Source organism: Salmo salar, chromosome 05 (genome assembly GCF_965601325.2).
Source record: "Salmo salar chromosome 05, fSalSal1, whole genome shotgun sequence".
NCBI classification, from domain to species: Eukaryota; Metazoa; Chordata; class Actinopteri; order Salmoniformes; family Salmonidae; genus Salmo; species Salmo salar.
In genome coordinates, this window is record NC_138295.1 from 53,593,472 (window position 1) to 53,618,556 (window position 25,085).

General features: G+C 43.5%; 2 protein-coding genes across 12 annotated transcripts in view; both read right to left on the reverse strand.

The window, feature by feature from the left end:
* Positions 1–549: 549 nt before the first annotated feature.
* LOC106605093 (peroxisomal targeting signal 1 receptor) lies at positions 550–19,607 on the reverse strand. 10 transcript variants are annotated; one of them, XM_082975271.1, is made up of 18 exons: positions 19,334–19,607; positions 18,251–18,367; positions 17,291–17,368; positions 16,793–16,949; positions 15,696–15,734; positions 15,409–15,529; positions 14,993–15,142; positions 14,755–14,839; positions 13,650–13,740; positions 13,100–13,222; positions 11,651–11,734; positions 10,461–10,580; positions 9,360–9,503; positions 9,122–9,192; positions 5,637–5,849; positions 5,273–5,438; positions 2,581–2,738; positions 550–2,310 (listed from the first exon to the last, which is right to left on the reverse strand). In XM_082975271.1, exons 4-18 carry the CDS (start codon positions 16,904–16,906, stop codon positions 2,058–2,060), a joined length of 1,932 nt encoding a protein of 643 aa, XP_082831397.1. In that variant the 5' UTR covers positions 16,907–16,949; positions 17,291–17,368; positions 18,251–18,367; positions 19,334–19,607; the 3' UTR covers positions 550–2,057. The 10 variants fall into 10 exon arrangements, with proteins under 10 accessions (XP_082831397.1, XP_082831398.1, XP_045574314.2 ...); XM_082975272.1 differs by having other exon boundaries at positions 17,273–17,368; XM_045718358.2 differs by having other exon boundaries at positions 19,366–19,597.
* Positions 19,608–19,942: 335 nt separating this feature from the next.
* The window catches only part of LOC106605095 (calsyntenin-3), a 42,705-nt gene continuing 37,562 nt past the window's right edge, over positions 19,943–25,085 (reverse strand). For both annotated transcript variants that reach the window (XM_014200399.3, XM_014200400.3), the window contains exons 15-19: positions 23,725–23,886; positions 22,942–23,087; positions 22,560–22,695; positions 22,057–22,241; positions 19,943–21,922 (exon numbers count right to left, since the gene is read on the reverse strand). In XM_014200399.3, coding sequence (XP_014055874.1) covers positions 21,773–21,922; positions 22,057–22,241; positions 22,560–22,695; positions 22,942–23,087; positions 23,725–23,886 — 779 coding nt within the window. In that variant the 3' untranslated portion in view covers positions 19,943–21,772. The remainder of the gene's footprint in view (positions 21,923–22,056; positions 22,242–22,559; positions 22,696–22,941; positions 23,088–23,724; positions 23,887–25,085) is intronic.

The window sequence follows — 25,085 nt, forward strand, 5'->3', positions numbered from 1 at the left end:
AGCAGGGCAGAAATTTGACAAACTGACTTGTTGGAAAGGTGGCATCCTATGACAGTGCCACATTGAATGTCACTGAGCTCTTCAGTAAGGCCATTCTACTACCAATATTTGTATATGGAGATTGCATGGCTGTGTGCTCGAGTTTTTCACCCATCAGCAACGAGTGTGGCTTAAATAGCCAAATCCACTAATTTGAAAGGGTGTCCACATACTTTTGTATATATAGTGTATTTGAAAGCCGAATACTTACCATGTGAATACATATGTGAATGTACATGCCCCGCCCAAACCCCCTTGTACTTACAAGTACTTGTCCACTTGTTGTATGCTACTTACTATTCATAGAAAGAGCTGGATACGTGCAAAACAAAGTAGTCCCTGTAGCAGACACTCTTGGCTGAATTAACAAACTGCATTGACCATTTGCTTTTTCGTGCTGTAAAAGCAGCCTAATCCTGGGTCATTTTGGGTCTGCTATCCTGCAACTGGCCAAGGAAAATACAAATATGGGAAATTACTGCCCTTTCAAAACATGAAAAGTAGACCTAATCAATGAGTCGGAGCTTTATTGCTGAATATCACATTAATAATCATTACAGTATGGTTAACTATTTTGAAAACAATACAATAATTATAGTACAGACAATATGGCAAAAAAGCATTATTTTACAATTAAGCTAATTATTTTACAACAAGGGCATTTGTTTGAAGAAATAAGGGTTGAGGGAAGGAAGAAGTCCAAAGACACTTCTTTCAGTATACCATCACCTTTACACTGATGTCATCCTCTGTCCAAAGCTGAGTCATTCATTATTTCACACTGTAGCAACAGAAAATGAAAACAAGCGCTTCTTGTCGGACCAATTCAGGTAGGTCCCTCCCCGTTCCCTTCCATTGGGTTCCTACTAGTGAATACGACTCTGGTGTGTACAACTCATGTCAGCAGTCTTTCATTTCCCTCAAGTACTTCATTGGACTGAGTACGAGTATAATTCATTCTCTGATCTCTATGAAATAACGTGAAAGAAAACTAAAGACACTGTGGCCGTCAAGGACCGGAGTTCAGCACCCCTGCTCCAAAGCCAGATATCTATATTACTGTAATGATCTCTTTTTACCTTCAGCAATTGATTCGGAATCAGTAAGCCAGCTTTACAACGTTTGAACTTCATATTTTCAAGGGGGAATAAAACACGAAAAACAAAGATCCTCCAAATAAACATGATCCTATCTTTTCTATACATTACAGGAACATTCATCTCAACTTGATCTTTTGCTCTACCATGTTCATTTTATTCCCTCTGGAAAACCTAAGGTGCAAACCTTTCACTAGTATCCAATGTATACATCCATGTATCATAGGGCTGAATGAAACTAAGGGAGTCAAGTGGCTCCTCAGTTTCAATAGGCATGACGATGCCTCCGATTATGAGGGACACAACAAGAACATCCCTGCGCCAGTTGCTGAGGACAGAGAGGGAACGAACCAGACATCTGTGAACTAGTCTGGGTGCCAGTCTGTTTCTGCTTTGTGTCAAACAAGATAATGAAAAAAGTAGGAACCAACTGGCAACCGGGCGATGTCAGAGTGATCAGGGGAGGAAATAGTATGTATTCAATACACCTGGTGTACACTGTGCATTTCCCTTGGTTGCTGAAAGACACATCAAATGTCCTTCTCACCTCTCCTCCCTTTCAGCCGACTCTCCCCTTGTCACACATCATCATCCCTCTCTTCCTGAAAGGATTGGATAGGTATCAGGGTTGGAGACAGTTCCATTTCAATTCAGGAAGTAAACTGACCCCAACCCTGGTAGTTATAAGATGGCAGAAATGCTACGAAAGGAGCTACATCCATGTTGTTTATACTTATCCAATCATTTCAGGTTTATATGAAGTGCCTATAGGGTTAGAGCTAGGGGGTTGTTTGTGGACAGGACCTCTCTCTCCTCCTTTTCTCTCTCTACCTCTCCCAGACACCTTCCTCCGATAAGTGCGCACTCACACACTATCAACTCTCCTCCTGCCCCTCTCCCTCCCTCGGCCCTCCCACACCTTCATTCCCCCCCCGCTCCCCCCCCCCGCTGACAGAAGTAGGAGAGCAACGTGTCGAGGTCTCGCCGGTCGGCCGCCGCGTATAGCGAGCTCTCTCCCATCATGCTTAAGGCCATGCGCAGGGTGGACCAGATGTTGTCGGACATCATGGTGGCTGCGGTGCTCCCCGGGCCCCGGCTGGCACTGACCTTCTCGCCCTCCCCCGACGCCTGGCGTTGCAGGGACAGGGCTTCCAGGAAGTGCTCCACGGCCTCTCTGTAAACCAGGAAGAGAATAGGGGTCAAATTGAAATTGTCATTGTGGTGCATTCAATAGATTTTTATTAAGGCAAAAATAATTATATTGTGAACAAAGTCAATACATTATATAAAGTCAATTTCTACTCCTGGTATGACCTGAATCTACAACTTAACTTTGACGAACATAAGAAAGTACAGTGTTAAGTGGATTTGATCAAATATTTAAAAAATATTATTTTTTTACAAAAACGGTGCATCTCTGGCCACAAAAGGCTCTCCATCTCACCTATGGGCTCCAAGGTTGACACAGCTGATTCCCAGGTTGTACCGACTGCGGATGAAGCCTGGCTGCAGTTCAAGCGCCCTCCTATAGGCGGCAACAGCCTCCTCTGAGCGGCTTCCATTGGCAAGCGTGGCGCCCAGTTTATTCCACAGCAGATAGTCCTGAGAGAGAGAGAGACACAGACAGAGAAGTCATGAGCTCCTGAATTAGTGTTGGATACATTGAGTTTTTCCACATAGACTTATACAGAACTCTGCATTACCTAAACACCAAATAGAAAAATTCCAACTTACAACCTTGATTTTGGACAAAATTACTTACTGCTAAGAATTATCCAGCAAACTTTCTAGCAAACCAACAATCAGCATAAGAAGCACCGGAGAAACCTGAAAACACCACCCAACCTGCGACTGAGTGAGTAGATGTTCAGTCTGAAGCTACTTCTAAAGCCAAGAAGTGAAATACATTATAGTAATCTCTAGATATCTTACTATACAGACTCAGGACAGACGTCCCGGCTGCAACGGCATTTGTACACTGTGGTGTGAAGTGAAAGGTGTGAAAGCCTTACAATGACAGTAGACCATCACAGCTTCCCCCACCCCTGTGCAGAGGCAATCACAAAACAGTCCCCCCCGGAAATTAAACATGACAATGCACGGAAACAGTACAAACAGAAGCTCCTTAAGGACAATCCAGAGACACTATTTGCTGACTCTTACAAACCGGGGATAATACACTTCTTTTTCCTCACATACCATCCCCTTGCATGGCACAGTTACCCTTCTGTTAAGAAAGATGGTACGAGCAACGGGTGGAAACTAAGAATAATGGACAATGAAGAACCTGACACTGACAAAGGTTATGTCAACCTGTACAGATCTGGAACAGTATTGGTGCACTATTGTTGCAGGGAAGCCTCAAACCGTTTTCAGCAGGACTTCTACAAGATCAAAGAGAGAGCACAGCATAAGAAGCTCATCCTTGGACAACGTCCCCACCCCATAGACGAGCAGCCCCAAGAGGAGTGTCCCTCCCCTAGCCCTGAGAAAACCCAGGTCCCACAAATGCACTGCTCCTGCATTGATCTGAGGGAGAAATGGACAAAGCTGGAGATAAAGCTGGCGCAGCTCAAGGAGCTGTTCAGAACACTCAAGACAGCAAAGACCCAGACAACAGACCAGCACAACAATACCCCCTCAACAAGACCCAGAAGGCTGAAGGAGGAGAGGGACAGCTGTCTGGATGAGGGAGACCAGTCTACCTTCTGTTATGGGGGTCTGAGGTAAAGACAAGAGTGAGAAATAGAGAGAGAGAGTACATCAGTTAATTGAAACAAAAGGAGAGCTGAGTAAAGTTGTTCAAGAGGGGGTAGTTGGTGTCTGTTAAAAAGGAAGGACAATCACAGAAGCAGAGGGGGGTAAATGCTACATGTGACTAGGGATGGGTAGTTTCAGCGAGAAAAAAGTTTGAATAGGGAAAGAAAGTTAAAGGGGGGGGGGGGGGGTTAGACATAACTTTTGAAGAGGAGGAAAGTAATAGACCCTTTTGGAATACCTAAAAATGCATTCCCCAGTCTCCCTCCTTCCTTTAAGTACATGACAGTCTATGATTAAAACAATGGGTTATGGTCCACAGATCTAATTGAATCTGAACAAGCCTTTAACTGGAACAGAATGTGAAACAGAATAATATACTGTATATATATTTGAACTTTTGTTACTTTCTTTGCTTTCAGGCCCACAGGGAAAGGGTGGTATGGAGGGGTCTCTTGGGGAGTGCTGGCGGGGATTTATCAGGAATGTAAGGGGGTGACTCGGGATGGATAGGTGGGAGGGGGACTGATAGGCAACTTAGGTTGCTGGATGGGAAGGGGTTGGAAACATAGTTTCCGGGTGGGGAGGGAGGATGCGGGAGGGTGGATGGGGAATGGGTTATCCATGTATACATTTCTTTGATGGTTTTTGTACCTGTCTGAAAGAAAAAAAATATGAAAAAAAAAAAAAAGTTGTTGATCACAATATTTTTTACACTGAGATGGACCCAATTGCTTTAAGGTAACCATTTAGCATACAGATCAGAAATGACTTCAAGGGAGCAAGCAAGGAAGGATGTATTCGGACACGTTTGAATTGATCAACTTTAGCTTAATTTTATTTAAACAGCATAATTATAATCAAGTGTGTTTATTCTCCAAACACACATGAACCACAGATTGTGGATAACCTACTAGTGTACCTGTGGTGTGACAGAGAGGGCTGCTGTGAAGTGGATAACCTGCTAGTGTACCCTTGGTGTGACGGAGAGGGCTGCTGTGAAGTGGATAACCTACTAGCGTACCCGTGGTGTGACGGAGAGGGCTGCTGTGAAGTGGAAAACCTACTAGCGTACCCGTGGTGTGACGGAGAGGGCTGCTGTGAAGTGGATTACCTACTAGCGTACCTGTGATGTGACGGAGAGGGCTGCTGTGAAGTGGATAACCTACTAGCGTACCCGTGGTGTGACGGAGAGGGCTGCTGTGAAGTGGATTACCTACTAGCGTACCTGTGATGTGACGGAGGGCTGCTGTGAAGTGGATAACCTACTAGCGTACCTGTGATGTGACGGAGAGGGCTGCTGTGAAGTGGATAACCTACTAGCGTACCTGTGGTGTGACGGAGAGGGCCGCGGTGAAGTGGATAACCTACTAGCGTACCTGTGGTGTGACGGAGAGGGCTGCGGTGAAACAGTCCACGGCCTTGTCATACTCCCCGCTCAGATTGAAGAGGACTCCCAGGCCACACTGTAGCTGGGGGTCGACGCGGGCGGGGTCAGAGTTAGCCGCACTGAGGAACAGGGACTGCACCTCTGTAAACAAAGATCTGAGAGTGGGGGAGGAAGGAGGGAGGCACAGAGATGGGAAAAAAGGAGGGAAATTATTTAACAATTGTGATATTTTAAGCCAACAGATAAAATGTCCTGTACTTCATTTAGTGTTATATTGATTAGCAGTTATAAGTATATGCTGAATATACACACACACACACCACATTTGTACACAATGAAATAGGTCCACTCACTCCGGCAGCAGTGAGCCAAATCTCTCCCTCTCTCTGGTCCCTCCGTCCTTCTCTCGCTCCCGTTCACTCTGCTCCAGGACTGGCCGGTACGCGGGGTTGTGCCTCAGCCAATCGCGAAGGGTCTCACAGGCCTGCCTGTGCAGCGATTCGTTGGTGAAACTGACAGCCAGAGCCATCAGAGCGGTCAGGTTGTCCTTCTTCAACTCTATGCATCTAACGGCGAGAGAAAAGGAGAGAGCAAGAGAGAGAGAAAAAAAGAGAGAAAGGTGAGAGAACCCGAGAAAATGTTGTGTCAGCCAACAAGTCGTCACAGGCATCATGTAACTTCGAGGACTTCCTATTTAGCACCCAAGTTCCTGCTTATCACAGCATCTTTGTATTTGAGCCACACATAAAACATGTATTCATAAATCAAATAAGTACATACTTCATGACATACTCTTAATGTCAGATAGGAGCTATGTCCCAAAAGGCACCCTTATTCTCTATGTCAGGGGTGTCAAACATACAAGCCAATTCAATGCGGCTCAACAAAAAAATAAAAAAAATAATAAAGATTATAAAAAATATTATATTTGAGATTCTTCAAAGTAGCCACCTTTTTCCTTGATGACAGCTTTGCACACACACACACACAAACAAAACACACAGTTGAAGTTGGAAGTTTCAATACACTTAGGTTGGAGTCATTAAAACTCGTTTTTCAACCACTCCACAAATTTCTTGTTAACAAACTATAGTTTTGGCAAGTCGGTTAGGACATCTACTTTGTGCATGAAACAAGTCATTTTTCCAACAATTGTTTAGACAGATTAATTCTCTTATAATTCACTGTATCACAATTCCAGTGGGTCAGAAGTTTACACTAAGTTGACTATGCGTTTAAACAGCTTGGAAAATTCCAGAAAATGATGTCATGGCTTTAGAAGCTTCTGATAGGCTAATTGACATCATTTGAGTCAATTGGAGGTGTACCTGTGGATGTATTTCAAGGCCTACCTTCAAACTCAGTGCCTCTTTGCTTGACATCATGGGAAAATCAAAAGAAATCAGCCAAGACCTCAGATTTTGTTTTTGGGACCTCCACAAGTCTGGTTCATCATTGGGAGCAATTTCCAAATGCCTGAAGGTACCACGTTCATCTATACAAACAATAGTACGCAAGTATAAACACCATGGGACCGCGCAGCCGTCATACCGCTCAGGAAGGAGACACGTTCTCTCTCCTAGAGATGAACGTACTTTGGTGCGAAAAGTGCAAATCAATCCCAGTACAACAGCAAAGGACCTTGTGAAGATGCTGGAGGGAACAGTTACAAAAGTATCTATATCCACAGTAAAACGAGTCCTACATCGACATAACCTGAAAGGCCGCTCAGCAAGGAAGAAGCCACTGCTCCAAAACCACCATAAAAAAGCCAGACTACGGTTTGCAACTGCACATGGGGACAAAGACCGTACTTTTTGGAGAATTGCCCTCTGGTCTGATGAATCAAAAATATAACTGTTTGGCCATAATGACCATCGTTATGTTTGGAGGAAAAAGGGGGAGGCTTGCAAGCCGAAGATCACCATCCCAACCGTGAAGCACAGGGGTGGCAGCATCATGTTGTGGGGGTGCTTTGCTGCAGGAGGGACTGGTGCACTTCACAAAATAGATGGCATCACGAGGCAGGAAAATTGTGGATATATTGAAGCAACATCTCAAGACATCAGTCAGGAAGTTAAAGCTTGGTCGCAAAAGGGTCTTCCAAATGGACAATGACCCCAAGCATACTTCCAAAGTTGTGGCAAATTGGCTTAAGGACAACAAAGTCAAGGTATTAGAGTGGTCATCACAAAGCCCTGACCTCATTCCTATAGAACATTTGTGGGCAGGACTGAAAAAGCGTGTGGAGGCAAGGAGGCCTACAAACCTGACTCAATTACACCAGCTCTGTCAGGAGGAATAGGCCAAAATTCACCCAACTTATTGTGGGAAGCTTGTGGAAGGCTACCCGAAACATTTGATCCAAGTTAAGCAATTTAAAGGCAATGCTACAAAATACTAATTGAGTGTATGTAAACTTCTGACCCACTGGGAATGTGATGAAAGAAATAAAAGCTGAAAGAAATAATTCTCTCAACTATTATTCTGACATTTCACATTCTTAAAATAACGTGGTGATCCTAACTGACCTAAGACATGGAATTTTTACTACGATTAAATGTCAGGAATTGTGAAAACTGAGTTTAAATGTATTTGGCTAAGGTGTATGTAAACTTCCGACTTCAACTGTACATATACTTTAAAATGACTCTAACCAAATCAAAATGGTGTAGAAATTATACAGAACAAAAATAAAAAAGCAACATGTAAAGTGTTGGTCCCATGTTTCATTTTATACTTTAACTTTTGATACTGAAGTACATTTTAGCAATTACATTGATACTTGAGTATATTTAGAACCAAATACTTTCACTCAAGTAGAATTTTACTGGGTGACTCACTTTTACTTGTAATTTTCTATTAAGGTATCTTTACTTTTACTCAAGTATGACAATTGGGTACTTTTTCCACCACTGATCATTACACAGGTGCATGTTGTGCTGGGGACAATAAAAGGCCACTCTAAAATGTGCAGTTTTGTCACACAACACCACAGATGTCTCAAGTTTTGAGGGAGCATGCAATTGGCATACTGACTGCAGGAATGTCCACCAGAGCTTTTGCCAGAGAATTTAATGTTAATTTCTCAACCATAAGCTGCATCCAACGTTGTTTTAGAGAATTTGGCAGTATGTCCAACCTGCCTCACAACCGCAGATCACGTGTAACCAATCCCAGCCCAGGACCTCCACATCCAACTTCTTCACCTGTGGGATCTCTGAGACCAGAGAACCGGACAGCTGATGAAACTGAGTATTTTTATCTGTAATAAAGCCCTTTTGTGTGGAAAACTAATTCTGATTGGCAGGGCCTGACTCCCAAGTGGGTGGGCCTATGCCCTCCCAGGCCCATGCCCCCTGCCCAGTCATGTGAAATCCATAGATTAGGGCCTAATGAATTTTTTTTCAATTGACTGATTTCCTTATATGGACTGTAACTCAGTAAAACTGTTGAAATTGTTGCATGTGCGTTTATATATTTGTTCAGTATATAATGGACCTACATTCATACAGTTTCCTCACTCTGTCCAGCTTGCTAACAATCACCGAAACAAAAGCTAGAATCAGGGAGCATAAAAAAAATCAAAACGATGAACGGAGGAAATGTTTTTGCACATTTTGACAGCAAGAAAATAACACATTTTCAGTGTGGCCCTCCGGACATTGTTGAAGACAGAATGCGCCCCCCAGGTCAACATGAGTTTGACACTCCTGGTCTATATAGTGCACTACTTTTGGCCAGAGCCCTATGGGTGCCCTATATAGGGAATAGGGTGCCACTTGGGACACACAGGGACTTCTCTCAAGTCAGTGAGGCTGCTATTCCAACTCTTTACCTGCGGAGGGCACTGATGGCTGCAAACTCTTGTTCGTTCTCTGCCTGACAGGTTCCCAGATATTGCCATGCCTAAAAAAAAGAAGCAGTGTGAGAGTGCTTAGTTCTCTTTACCTCTTAACCCACCTAATGCTAACAGGGTAGTAAAGAACCCCCTTAGTCGCCAGCGCTTGTTAGCCAGAAATAATTTCACCTTGAGATATTATTATATCAGAGTTATTAATTAATGAGTGTCTCACCAGCTGGTTGTCTGGTTCTCTCTGTACGGCGCTCTCAAACAGACGCACGGCCCCAGGGATGTCCCCTGCCTCCATCCTCCTTACCCCCTCAGCAAGGGGGTCCTGGTGGGACAGGTACGGGTTGTCCTCCTCAAACTGGTACCCCTGGAGGGGGTGAGAGAGCGAGAGAGCGAGTTAAATCATGAACAGCAACTTAGCAAACAAGACAAGGCAGATTTTTTTTTGCCTGGACAGGTAGGAATGCTGAACATATTCATTGTGATCTAGAAGGCTAAACTTATCCTTAACTAAAAACGAACCCTTATTTTAACCAGGTAATTTGACTGAGAACACATTCTCATTTACAGCAACAACCTGGGGAAGAGTTAGAGGGTTTGGTGGTCATGGACACCGGGGTTAACATCCCTACTCCTTTTTGAAATTATTTTTTTACCCCCTTTTTCCTCACCAATTTCGTGGTATCCAATTGGTAGTTACAGTCTTGTCTCATCGCTGCAACTCCCGTACGGACTTGGGAAAGGCGAAGGTTGAGAGCCGTACGTCCTCCAAAACACAACCCAACCAAGCCGAACTGCTTCTTGACACAATGCCCACTTAACCCGGAAGCCAGCCGCACCAATGTTTCAGAGGAAACACCGTACACCTGGCGACGTGTCAGCGTGCACTGCGCCCAGCCCACCACAGGAGTCGCTAGTGCACGATGGGACAAGGACATCCCTGCTGGCCAAACCCTCCCCTAACCCGGACGACGCTGGGCCAATTGTGCGCCGCCCCATGGGTCTCTCGGTCGCGGCCGGCTGCGACAGAGCCTGGACTCAAACCCAGAATTTCTAGTGGCACAGCTAGCAGTGCCTTAGACCACTGTGCCACTCTGGAGGCCAACATCCCTACTCTTACGATAAGTGCCATGGGATCTTTAGTGACCACAGAGAGTCAGGACACCTGTTTAACGTCCCATCCAAAAGACCGCACCATACACAGGGCAATGTCCCCAATCACTGCCCTGGGGCATTGGGATCTTTTTTTGTTGTTGACCAGAGTAAAGAGTGCCTCCTACTGGCCCTCCAACACCACATGTGGATAGGAAACTATGTCAAGTACCTTGTCGTAGGAGCTGCTGAGCATCTGGTCAAAATCAGAGAGCCAGGGGTGACTTTCTGCGTCTCTCTTGGCCATCTCCTCCCACTCCTGCTGCAGCTTCTCCCAGAAGTCCACGTCGCTCTGATACAGAGGAACAATCACAATGTCAAAGTCAGGGGTCAAATGATGGGGGTGCCGAGCATCATCATACCAGTTGCTGTGGGAATCCCCCTAACGTTAACATTGGTCCAAACCACTATTTTTAGGGGATGCCCAATGGCCAATGTGAACTTTGATAAAGGTTCTATATACACAGTGTACTTTAAGCCAATGATACATGGTAATTACCTGATGTGTGAAGTGAAAATGTGCAATGGCATTTTTAGTGCAATATAGTACATGTAAAGAGCTTAATATATACTGAACAAAAATATAAACGCAAAATGTAGTGTTGGTCCCATGTTTCATGAGCTGAAATAAAGATCCCAGAAATGTTCCATATGCACAAAAAGCTAATTTCTTTCAAATGTTGTGCAAAAATGTGTTTACATCCCTGTTAGTGAGCATGTCTCCCTCCTTTGCCAAGATAATCCATCCACCTGACAGGTGTGGCTTATCAAGAAGCTGATTAAACAGCATGATCATTACACAGGTGCACCTTGTGCTGGGGACAATAAAAGGCCACTCTAAAATGTGCAGTTTTGTCACACAACACGTCTCAAGTTTTGAGGGAGCGTGCAATTGGCATGCTGACTGCAGGAATGTCCACCAGAGCTGTTGCCAGATAATTGAATGTTCATTTCTCTACCATAAGCCTTCTCCAACGTAATTTTAGAGAATTTAGCAGTGCGTCCAACCGGCCTCACAACCGCAGACCACGTGTACCCACGCCAGACTAGGACCCCCACAGTCAGTTTCTTCACCTGCGGGATCGTCTGAGGGGGTGCTTTGGAGTATTTCTGTTTGTAATAGAAGCCCTTTTGTGGGGAAAAACTCATTTTTATTGGCTGCGCCTGGCTCCCCAGCGGGTGGGTCTGGCTCCTAAGAGGGTCGGCCTATGCCCTCCCAGGTCCACCCATAGCTGCACCCTTGCCCAGTAATGTGAATATTAGGCTATAGGCTGGAATTATTCTTGATAGATACAATTTGGAAGATGTTTAAAAATACTTAAGGTCATTATTCTGTTATCTTTCCTATTGTATCTCTCTTACCTCCACAGCAGCTTTAGCTTGCTGGAACTCTGGACCTGCTGTGGCGAACTCATCTACCCATGATTCCGCTGACTCCACTGAGACCTGAACAGGAAGGAAGAGGTAGCAATGGCAGATGTGGACACCAAGTTGTCCATAACTCTATAACAACACTTAAAGTGGAATGTTGAGGTTGTGACAGTAAAGGAGCAGCAGAACAAGATGGGGAAGAGGGGTGAAAGAGGAAGACAAGATAAAGGAATGGGAAGAAGCAAAACAAATCAGAGAACCACACCCATTCTCCCACTCCCTTTCTCCCCTACAATCTATATACCTCTAGTGCAGGTCGTCTTTACTACTTTTCTAAAAGTAATTGCTATAATCTAAATGCAAGTTTAAATCAGCAAAAACAATGCATCGTCCTTGGGTTTATATAAAGTGCTAAGAAACTACGGGAATACCTACATGGGGCACAACATTCTGCCACTAAAAACAGCCATCAAACTACCGTAAAAAAAGGCTGATGAAAAATATAATCAGCTCAACGCAACTTTCTTGACAGAAAGCCGGTTGCGGAGCCACTGGGCAGTGTTGCCATGGCATCAGGGGTCCTACCTGCCTGACGACAGAAGCCCATTGATGTGCCTGTTTAGCCTTAGCTTTGGCAAGCTTCTGATCACACTCTTGGGTTGTCAAGGGTAAAGTCCCTCCCCCAGTCTCCTCCAGGAACTATGGCAACCAGGGAGCGGAGAACGGGGGGAGGCATGATTGTTTTGTCGCAGGTGTGAGGCGTTGGGGGTGGATTTTTGTTTCGGGAGGGGTGAGGGTGGAGGAGTTTTCATTTGGTACAAATTAATGGGGGTTGTTAATCGAAGGAGGGGAAAGCCAAGAGTTCATGGCAGGGTGAAAAGTAGATGTCACAGTTAATGAGAACTCCTATGACTACATACTCAAGGGTAAACACCAGGGCTGGGGTCTAATTCAGGAAGTGACTTGGAATTCAACTCGTGATGAAAACAATACAAAAATGCCTATTATTATTTCTCAATCCCCTACCTGAATTGAAAAATTATTTGCCCAAACCCTGTTAACATACAACTTCACTTCACAAGGGGAACTGGAAGTCTGATTCAAGAAGGGAACAGCTATGATGATTTTCATTGGCAGAAGTCGGCATATAGAAATCGCATGTATATAGAAAGGACAATGCTCTCTTTTCCACAATAAATTATTTCTACATATACCTTTTCCAAATTATACATTGTAAAGCCTAGTGCAAGGCTCACATACAGAAAAGTTCATGGCCATAACTTGGTTATGTAGTTAGTAACAGTTGCAGGGGTCTGCACCAAATACTGAGACGTGGGGGGTTCATGAGGCACAAAATGAGGAAGCTTGAGCCAAGATGGCTCCCTGTAGGTTGACAGTTGCACCCTTCCCCTTGTGTCTTCAATGGAAGTTGGCTCCTACCTGGTTGAGGTTGGAGGCCCAGTTCTGAGCCTCCTTGGCCTGAGCTCTATCTGTGTGCTGTTTGCCTGCTCTGTCCTCCACTGTGACACTGCCCTCGCCAATCTGCCTAATGAACCGCAGGAACTACAGTGCAACACAACAACAACAACAACATAACAATGACACAATATCCATTATGGCTAATGGCTTATGGACCTAGACTGGTCATTAAATCAGTTTGTGCTCTAGCCAAATCCCAAATAATGACAGGGGAGTTGGATACCACACAAACAGTTCTGAAGACCAGGTTGTAAAGAGTCACTATGCTACTATGGTCCATCACTGCAAAATGCTTTCCCATGAAACATTTTGATGTCTAATTGACTACAAAAGAAGTGTGTCTCACTGAACACTTCAAAAGAAACGGCTACAACTACAACGATCCTGTTATTACAAAGCTACATTACTTCTATGGACAAAAAAAATGGGGAAAGGGTATGGGGATAGATATGTAGAAAAAAAAAAGTATGAAACACACGCAACACGGAAACACACACACACACACACACACCTCAGTGTTCTGTAACTTGGGGTCATTGACCTTTGCGACCAGCTCATTGGCTGTTTGCTTCAGTTCGTCTCCTGGTAGGTACTCTTTCGTCCTATTGGATTGACAAACATTAACATCAAAGGGTTAATTTAAACAGCTAACTGAGTCTCAAACAGTGATCATTTTAAAGAACAAGTGGGTTAAAGAGACAATGTACATTTTACATACCGTAATTTCCGGACAATTGAGCGCACCTGAATATAAGCCGCACCCACTGAATTTAAAAAAAAAAGTATTATTTTGAACATAAATAAGCCACACATGTCTATAAGCCGCAGGTGCCTACCGGTACATTGAAACAAATGAACTTTACACAGGCTTTAACGAAACACGGCTTGTAACAAAAATAAATAGGCTTTAACGAAACACGGCTTGTAACAAAAATAAATAGGCTTTAACGAAACACGGCTTGTAACAAAAATAAATAGGCTTTAACGAAACACGGCTTGTAACAGAAAATTTGCAGTGAACAGTAGCCTACCAAGAAAGTCATTGGTCACTATCTCCCTCCTCCTGTGCACCGAAACCACTGAAGTCATCTCCTTTAAAAAAGAAATTGAAAGCGGGAAAAATCCATATATTAGCCGCGTCATTGTTTAAGACGCAAGGTTCAAAGCGTGGGAAAAAAGTTGCGGCTTATAGTCCGGAAATTACGGTAATCACACTGTATCCTTGTAAATATATTGTAATTGAAATGCATTGTCTCTTTTCACAATGCATATCCAACAAGGATGGAATCAAAAGACGCTTTTGAATACCTAATTAAATGACTGCTACTTATTGGGTCAAAGCATTACATACACAAACTAAAAGACTGTGTGCGGGATTAACTGGCTTTCATTTTTTTTCTTGACTTAGAGCTATGTTATGGCCAAAGCCCTTATAAAGTGAACGCAATAACACAGAGTTCTGAGAGGACGAGATCAAAGACTTTAAGACACACTTAGCGGCTCAACATCACAATGGGACCATCTTCTCTGGAACGTTCTAAAGGTTTCTCAGAAGTTCACTGTATCCATCTACGTGTCCCTTGCGCTCCTCTTTTTCTCGGTCTCTCCATTATTACCATTCTTGCTCCCTCTCTCCCAGGTCTCCGAGCCATAGCTTCTCCTCTGACTGCTCCAGATACTCCTCTGCCCAACGCCCGGGATCTGAGAGATAGAGAGAAAGAGAAGAGAAAGAGGGGAGAAAGGGAAAGAGTAAGATACCGATTATTTCTCTACCTGTTAGAAGCAGTGGCCACAAAGTACATTCAAACAAATGGTTGGCAATTGTGCCTACCATTGACATAAAAAAAAATGTACCGGTGCCATCGGTGATGAACTCTCTGGTCCAATCAGCGTCAGCGGGGTCTCCAAGTCCCGCCTGCCCCGAAGAGGCTGTGGAGGCATCCGCTCCCGACAGAAACTCAGACGTCCAATCACCAGACAGGGCCAACGCGGCCACACCCGGAGCTACGGACAGGACAGGAGGGAAAGGGTGTTGTTTTCTTCACACATTGGCAAAAAAAGTGTGTTTTTCAGTGCAAGTACTTGGATGGAAGGTACAGGAAAACGTAATAAAGGTGTCTTGAAGTGTCAACCTATGTTCCAAAGCCTGTGGGGTAACAATATGGAAGTGCCGCTGGGCAGCTGGGCAGGCACACTGCAAATCTATAATGGTGTTGCTTCTGCTGCGTTGGAGAGTATAATATGGAATTCTATTACTGCTGTGTGTGTACCTCTCTGTGGAGCCTGTCTGTAGCTCTGCTGATCGATCTGCTGCATTTCCTCCAGTAACTGGCCCATGTCGAAGCTGTGAGGGGGCCGTGGAGGCGCCTGCTGCATGAACTCATTCACCAACTGGGACACACACACATGCAGAACAGGACATCAAACGCAAGCCTATTCAATGACGATTAACAAACCTCACGTGAATGAAACGTGTTTTCATATTCCTTTTTTAGAATATGCAGACAAAGCACAACCGTTCGAATCAATAGGACTGGGAAGGTAATATGAGACTGACCTCTTCTTCTGTTGCGATTTCAATGGGTGTAGGGGGAATCTAGGAGAAAAAGAGGGATGAAAGTGATACCTTGAGATATATTTGGGAAAGCTATAGTACAACTAAGTTACAGTATCTCATCTAAGTTCTACGGTCCAAACAAACTATGATGTATAAACTCGTTCAAGTATGGGTAGATGGTTCCAGGGCTCTAAAGCACGACAACGTTTTTGTGCGTGACCAGGAGTTTTATTTTGGGAGCTCTATGCGACTAGGAAAGAAATCTCCAAGGTAATAGTTGTGGCAATAAGGCTTCACTGTACTGTTGTTTCAGAGTGCCTAAGAGGAAAAAAAAGCGAGTGCCGATTCGATCATGTCATGGTTTCTCCGTTACTACAGCTTGTTCATAGCCCAACCAAGTCAAAAGATCTGACCCATATCACAGTCACAACATTTTTATCTTCCTGTAGCGAATCGCCGGGACCACATTTTACATTCATAAACCATGTCGTGGGCCGTTCTAAAACTACTCGGCGTCTCGTTAACCGTTTGTTTACACTTTGTTACATTCATGTTACCTCACTGGCTAGCTAGCTAACAAACCGGTAACTTTACCAATATATCCAAATATTTGGGGGCACAGAAAGAAAGGAAAAGGCATAGCTTCTTCAGGAGATCAATGATCATAGAAATCACAAACCTGACGTTTTTAAAGAGAAAGTGTACAATTTTAAATGTAATGCATCTCAATATGAAAATAGTGCTTTTACCCAATGTAGAAACCTAATATTCCACAAATTACTTGGTCATTTCGTTTTTAACTTTTCTAATAAAACAAATATATTTTACAGTGTTACATATTACCTTACAGGGCACAACATGTGCTTAAAGTAGACAGAATATCTCAATCATTTTTTCAAATCTCAGTTCTGGTGCTCATAAATTTCATGTCAAGCTCCGAACTTTTAAAAAATTGGATGGGCCCCACCGTTGACCAGGAAAAATAACTCTCAATGCAACATGGTCAATAACAAACTAAGAATATAAAAAAACAGAACATGGATTACTGTACATATTCCATACGTTCTTTATTCTAATTTCTACCGGTGACTACTCACAGTTGGCGTTGACCTGTGCCTCCAAGCACCTCCCTCCTGGGTCATGTGACCCGTCAGCTTCATGAGGGGATTGGCTCCCCCGCACTCCCCCTCCACCAGCTCCCGCATCGCCATGGCAACACCGGGCAGCGGTGTATCCAATCAGACCCCCTTAGAGCTGAAGAGAGGAAAAAGTGACTAAAAACATTGATTTATAGATTAGACGGATTAGATGGATGGAATTATTTGTACATTTCAAACATTTCAAATCGAATTAACTCAGTTTGATAATATCACATTCAGGATCCTGCCTGGGTGGCAGACACTTTCAGCATTCATTGAGGTGCCTAACAAGACAACAAATGTGAGCTATTAAGCAGAGATCGGCACCAACACTATTCATGGTCCCATGCAAGACAGCTCAGGATAAACCATTTGAATACAAAGAGTGTGTACCAGTATCAAGAAAAACATAAGAAAAAAATGTGGATGTCCACTCACTGTTGGGAAGTCATTTACCTTCCTACTACAGCTAGGCTATCCTTTTCTCCAGCTCCTGTGCTGTGTTTGGGTGTGCGTCGTCACTCTCTTTTCAACCTTTTACATCAATCAAAGCAACATGAGAGAGCTGTTTGAGAGATACGGAGATCTATTTGAGGATGAGAGGGCTAGCCAGGCCAAATTGAAATCTCATCCCGAGAGCCCAAGGACTCATAGTCCTCTCCTAATCTAACATGCTCTATCGGTTGGCTTTTAAAACACACACACACACACACACACACACACACACACACACACACACACACACACACACACACACACACACACACACACACACACACACACACACACACACACACACACACACACACACACACACACACACACACACACACACACACACACACACACACACACACACACACACACACACACACACACACACACACACACACACACACACACTTCCCCTCCAAGGATACCAAAAAAGTAGCAAGCAGTCAAAGAATGGCTCCACAACAGGACTGAGTGAGAAAAGCCTAGAGCTTCACTTTCCCTCTTCCAACTGGCTTTTCAGTCTTTAACTTGCTCTTTAAATACTCACCTGGCCCTTTAAGTGAAAGAAAACAGTCAAGGGTGACAACCAACAGTCAAAGCAACTCTCTCTACTGCAAAGCTGTAGTAATATTCCCCGATCCACAGTCCTCTCCCCCACAACAGTGTGTCAATGCAATCAAATGTCGGAGAGAGAGAGACGAACCTGCTGTTCACATAGCTGACCTACTATCTAGGTCAACAACAGACATACACAGATAGTGGCCTACTCAACTTCACTAAACCTCTCAGACAAACACAATAATGACCATTTCTATAATGCAGTCAGCCCTGGAGCTGAGAAGTAAAGACATGCCCATTTCCAGCATCTTACAACAATACAAAAAGTAACAGCACCACACACACAACTGCAGGTAATCTTACCGAAAATAAGGGGAGACAACGCTGTACCCTGTCCACAGGTGGTCCAGTAGCTATACTAGGGTTTAGATTTAAGGATTTCTTTCCGCTGACCCAAACAGACGCTGTACGATTAGGGCCCTGTTAAGAGGATCATAGACAGATATTAATAAACACTGTCTCACACACACACTGTGCAATACCGTGGATAGAAGAGACAGTCTTAATGAATATGCATGGTCCCAAAACGAGTGAATGTGTCTGGGTTTAATTCAGTTAGTAGGTATTCCTAGTGAGGTGTCATACTTTGCACTGTATGACAGCATGCTGTAGCTAGATTGGCTCTACAGAAAAATATAGGTTGGCTTCTCAAGTTGAGACTGACAGCATGAAAATGTTATTTAGGTATGATGCTTTCTCAAGTTGAAAACATAAGGTTAGTATTGCAATGCTTTTACCTGAAAACCACCAGTTGAGAATTCAAAGAGCACCATAAAACTAACCATTGGCAACATATAGGCAGTAGGTACTATAGTTACTATATACTATACTAACTAGCTACTATACTGCACACATCCTACTACACCATGTCAATAGTTCATGCACAGAAGTTAAGGGTGAGGCATGTCCTAGACAATTTTAGATTTATATGGTCACATTACATAAATTCATGTCCTCCCAACTAGCACTGTAACGTTTAACATTGACTTTACACAATATATGTACTGTATGCTAGCTAGCTAGCTAACGCATCTACAGTGTGTAGTGGCTGTAGCTAGCTAATTATGGTTAGTTAGAGAGCGTTGAACTTGCGAAATACATTCAGTAAAATATTGAACGCTAACTAGCTACGTGGCTAGCTACCTACCTGTTTGCCACAATGCATGTTGATGACCAAATGCTAGCAAGTTAGCTACAAAAATGTGACAGACCATTATTCGATTGATAGCATAATGTTCTACTCACCACCACCTACTACTACTACTACTACTACTGACTGTAGACCTTCCTACTATCCTCTTCTCCGAATTGTCTGCCTACAAAATAATAAATAGCTAGCAATTCAAGAATCCAGCGTAGCTACTGAGTGTGAAAGTAAATCTTTACCCGTGTTTATTAGCGCGTGTCTCTTTATTTACCTCCTGCTCTTTCCCCCATGACCCACAAAAAACCTACACAGACGCACAGCTAATCCTGCAAGGCGTATTCTCAAACAGCATCGACGTAGACGTTGAATGACAGACAATACGGAATGTGCGCAGAACGAGTTAATGCGTGTGCAAACGCTGCAAATCGATGTTGCCATTTATGCCTACGAATATTGTTACATTCTAAATGTTCGATTAAGTTGCAATCTCTGGCTACATTTGGTGAAACAATGTAACGAAAGGGGCGTATCATTGACCTTGATTGACAGTGGGTGAAGTACGCAAAGGGACAGCAAGGTTTGCGTATTTTATTGCGCAAGTTATGAATGAATTGCAAAGTCCAACAAATTTGTTCTGCTTTGTGGCAACATCATTTTCTGTCTCAAACTCAAAACCCCTAATTCTCATTATCTCAGGAGAGGAACGAAAATATTATCTGGTTATTCCTGATATATGTAGGCTTTTACCAAGGAATGTATGTATTATCTCAAACCACCCAAAAAGTGCTCAGAAGATGGTGATAGTGAAATATTTTCAAATTGATTTACTTAAAAAAAAACAGGCAGCATTTAGACGTCATCAGTGTTTTATTATGAACTTTGAAATGTTTTCAGACAGTTATCAATAACAATAATCTTCATAATCCATGTTATCATTGTATCAATAATTACAGTTAATGTCCCAATAGTAACCATAGTAATAATATAAGTAATTAATGACATTTTTATTCCATTTTTAATATTACACTGAAAAACAACAGGCTTTATTTACTGACAGGTTTATCACTGCACATTGAAACACAGACAGACAGCAATAAACACAAAGGGAGGAAGTGAGGGAGGGTGAAGGAGGGAGGAGGTACATTCAATAGACCAAAGAGATGGTGGGGACCGGCGTGAAAAGAAAAAGACAAGGGGGAAAGAGGAGATAAGGAAGAGAGAACGATTTGAGAATATTCTAAAGGAGGTGTGAAAGAAGGAAGGAGTGAGAGCGAGAGGGGTGACAGAGTAGCTATTTATCACAATGTTCCCTCCATTTACTGTAATTCAGATATGAACAAGATTTTAAATTACAACAATTCAACACACAAATGAATACACTCATCAAGCCAGGAATCATCATCCTTATTACTACTACTATTATTACTCTGTATTCTGATGGTGTAACCTTAAAAATATACAACAGCTGGTCAAATGAAAACAATGTAATTGGTAATAAATAATATGTATATGCAGCTCCCTCTTTAAGAGTACAGACAGAGAGCAAGCGTTGACTGCAATAATAATAACAATAACTGTATGTACAGAAAATGTAATACAATCAAAACTGCCTAAGCTGAGCTGACATTCTGGATACAGCGGGTGTTGTGGTGTGTGTGTTTCGTTGTTGTAGTGAGGTTGTTACGAGAGCGGTGGGTGGTGAAAGTGCAATGGGCTAGGGGTCGCTCAGTCGAGTCACTGAGGTTGTGGTAAAGGTCAGAGGTTACTCTATGCCCGTATCGGCAGCCTGTTTGGTTGTCTTGCAAAAACATACAATGAAAGGGTCCTACCAACCAATACGATTTAACATTTAAAAGTCTACCCTGACAAAAGGAAAGTTCTGAAAATGTACACTTTTGCGTGGACAATTTATTTGATCTAATTTAGCACATCACATACAGTATGTGAAGCACATCGTACATAGTATGTAAAAGTCTGTTAGAACCCTATAATTGTATGTTTTTCTATATTAGGGTTACTATAAATGTGGATCTGAACTGGAGTCAGTTCGTGTTTTTGGAAGTTGAGGAATGTATAGAGCGAGAGAGAGCGAGAGAGAGAGATTGTGCAGCAAAAAGACGACTAGATTAAATCTAGAGGTGTGTGGGATAGCGCCAGGATCAGGGCTTGTGTCTATGTGTGAGGGGCCGACACGAGGTTGTGTGTGAATCGATTGCTTCAATATTCATTTTGTGTGGCGGGCAAAGGTGTCTGAAGTGTGATATGGAGATAATAAAACATATACAATCTTAACTTTACAACTAACTTATGTAGCCTCGGTCCGGCCTGTGTCACACAGACTTCCAGGACAATGTCAATTCCCTGTGAGTTAGGAATTAGTGCACCACATACAATTTTTGTTGGTTGTTTTGGTCAGGCGGTTAGAGTATAGTGTATATATATTGTGCCGTAGAACATTTACGTGGTGAAACATTCAATGCACTGTTATTGGCTATAGATCATTAATGGTGCTGTGATGTTGCGGTAATACAGTGTGTGTTGTTGTACGTTTACATTCCATAGACTAGAGGTGTCAGCAGTTTTCAATATTTAAACACGTTGAGAAGAGTGTGAGTGGCGAGCCGTTTTGTGTTTTCCATAGAAATGGGTGCGTCCAGAGAGAGAGAGAGACGATTGGCTTAGTAGCGACGGGGGTTGCCGTCTCTGCCCTCTTTCTTGATGATGATTCGCTGGTCGTCGTTGGCGTCGTCGGGCGACTCCACCACTTCCTCGTCCTCCTCCCCCTCACCTTCAGTGTCAGCTGAGATGCCCATACGAGACTCATAGGACTGAGACAGAGGAAGAGAAGTGATCAAATAATCATTATAATCGTCTCTACTCTTAAACCAAATTCAAAACTTCCACACTGAAATGAATAAATAAAAATATATTCTATTCCGCAAAAACACAGTTAGATCTTTACCTCCATGGGGTTGACGATGATGGTGAGGGCAGAGTCATCCCATTGGCCGCTGTCCTCCTTAGACCCTCCCCTAGCGCCCTCGCCACGGCGGTGGATGGAGCGGATTCGAAACACTCCCAGGATCACCATGACAACCAGGAAGCCCACGCACACCATGATGATAACTGTGGCCGCTCCTGGCACCACTGTCAGAGGAAAATAAGAGTTTTATATGAACCTTTCAGCCACCATCCTGTCATTAATGTCAGTGACATCTTGTGGTGAAAATGAACCTGTGATTTTTTGTATTTTGAATCTCCATTTTGAGAGTGGATAGGGGATTTCCCAATAGAAACAAAAGGGGATGATATAGAGATACCTTCATCGATTTGTTTTTATGTGTCTGGATTTAACATTGAGAAAAACGCATGTACTCAGAAATATAGAGCATAGTTCTCCTGTAAAAGGTAAATCAAGCGAAAAAGGTCGACATTAATACTGAGGTAAATGAAGTGTGTATAAACCCGAGTTGCGGTGGGGGTTAGGCAGGGTGTGTCCGCTCAGCTCCCCAGAGTGATGAGACGGGTGAAGGAACTGCTGCTGGGAGGCCAGGAGGTGAGACGGGTGGTACAGACTGTCCAGGGAGTGCAGGAAGTTCACCTGAGAGCAAGGATGGATGAATATTTGGATGGACAGAGAGATAGAGTGAAAGACAGATAAAAAAGAAAAAGAAGCCTTGTCACAGAACCTCTTACTAACTGAACTAATGCTGTGCTCTCTCTCTACCCACTAAATGCTAGGTTAAAAACACTTAGCTCGTGCCCTAGTATTGTACACCCCATTGAAGCTTATTTGCTAACCCATTTCGGGTTAATTACAGCCTCCATTGTCAATTAGATGAGTTACCTCCAGTGTGAGCTCGTTGCTGGTGTATCTGCCATTCATCTCGGAGCAGGACAGACGGAACCGCCTCTCAAAGCGGGCCGAGCCTTTAGCCAGCCGGTAACGGACGGACCGAAGGACATCCTCATAAACGGAGATGGACTCAGCTCCTAACACAGAGAGAGAGAGAGAGAGAAAGAGAGAGATGATGAGAGGTGGAGAGTAGGAAGTTTTGGGGCAGTTCAACACTGAGGAAACAGTAAGACAAAAAGATAATGCTACAGTTTGTGAACGTGATGCAGAGGTGCGATGCAATATGCAACATAGCCTTACGTGTCACTTCAAAATCCCAACTAATCGCACCATGCTGAATGTCACTGTGGGCAGCAAATGAAGCGCTTCAGCACATAGACTATCCCTCTGGTGCAGTTTTCCCAAACTTCTGTTTTTGAGAGATTTTCTTAGTTTTTCTTTGGAATTAAAAGACCCACTCCAGCCTCACTAGCATGGAATTTATCAAAATGTGCATTTCAGTAGCTGGTGCAGGGTTCCTCATTATATGGCGGGGGGGGGGGGAGATGAGCCTTTCCTTTTTTGTCCTCTATTGCTCCCGCAAGCAAGGGGGGAGGCTGATGACATCAGAGTGCACCCATCAGACCGACTCCTTGAAATTTCGCAACTGTGCCTACATGTTTTTTTTTTACCCTTAAGTATTTATAACTAGGATATCGTTTTTCAACGGGAATAGTTTAAACACAGCTGAAGTGGGTCTTTAAAATAAAACCGAATTGGGGAAATGAGCAGTACCTGTGATGGCGATGTAAGCAGTGGTGTTGATTATCTCCAGACCCCTCTCTCTCAGGGCATCCATGTCCACCAGGAGCTCCTCCCTCTCTGGGTTTAGCTCTTCCCCCAGGGGCTGGACCTCACAGCCGTCCAGAGTGTGGGCCACGGCGTCTGACATCAGAGCTGGGCGTCCAGGGGTAAGAGAGATGAATGGAGGAGAGAATGAGGCGAGAGCAAAAGATGGAAAGAGGGGAAAGGCAAAGCACAGAAAAAAGGAAGGGAGAGCGACAGAAAGCAGACAGTTAAAAAAGCACAATAATGACTGATTACGCAATCTTCTAAAACTACAGATAAGACGAGAGAACACGGGGAACGGGGAAGGGGTTAGGGCCGGGTGGATTAAGTGGATAAGAAAGGACTATCCCATTTTGTGGAGACAGAATAAAGTACAGTTGAAGTCGGAAGTTTACATACGCCTTAGCCAAATACATTTAAACTCAGTTTTCACAATTCCTGACATTTAATCCTAGTAAAAATTCACAGTCTTAGGTCAGTTAGGATCACAACTTTATTTTAAGAAGGTTAAATGTCAGAGTAATAGTAGAGAGAATGATTTATTTCATATTTTATTTATTTCATCACATTCCCAGTGGGTCAGAAGTTTACATACACGCAATTAGTATTTGGCAGCATTGCTTTTAAATTGTTTAACTTGGGTCAAACGTTTTGGGTAGCCTTCCACAAGCTTCCCATAATAAGTTGGGGGAATTTCGGCCCATTCCTCCTGACAGAGCTGGTGTAACTGAGTCAGGTTTGTAGGCCTCCTTGCTCGCACATGCTTTTTCAGTCATGCCCACAAATGTTCTATGGGATTGAGGTCAGGGCATTGTGATGGCCACTCCAATACCTTGACTGTTGTCCTTTAGCCATTTTGCCACAACTTTGGAAGTATGCTTGGGGTCATTGTCCATTTGGAAGACCTATTTGCGACCAAGCTTTAACTTCCTGACTGATGTCTTGAGATGTTGCTTCAATATATCCACAAAATTTTCCTTACACATGAAGCCATCTATTTTGTGAAGTGCACCAGTCCCTCATGCAGCAAAGCACCCCCACAACATGATGCTGCCACCCCCGTGCTTCACGGTTGGGATGGTGTTCTTCAGCTTGCAAGCCTCCCCCTTTTTTCCTCCAAACATAACGATGGTCATTATGGCCAAACAGTTCTATTTTTGTTTCATCAGACCAGAGGACATTTCTCCAAAAAGTACGATCTTTGTCCTCACGTGCAGTTGCAAACCGTAGTCTGGCTTTTTTATTGCGGTTTTGGAGCAGTGGCTTCTTCCTTGCTGAGCGGCCTTTCAGGTTATGGATATAGATAC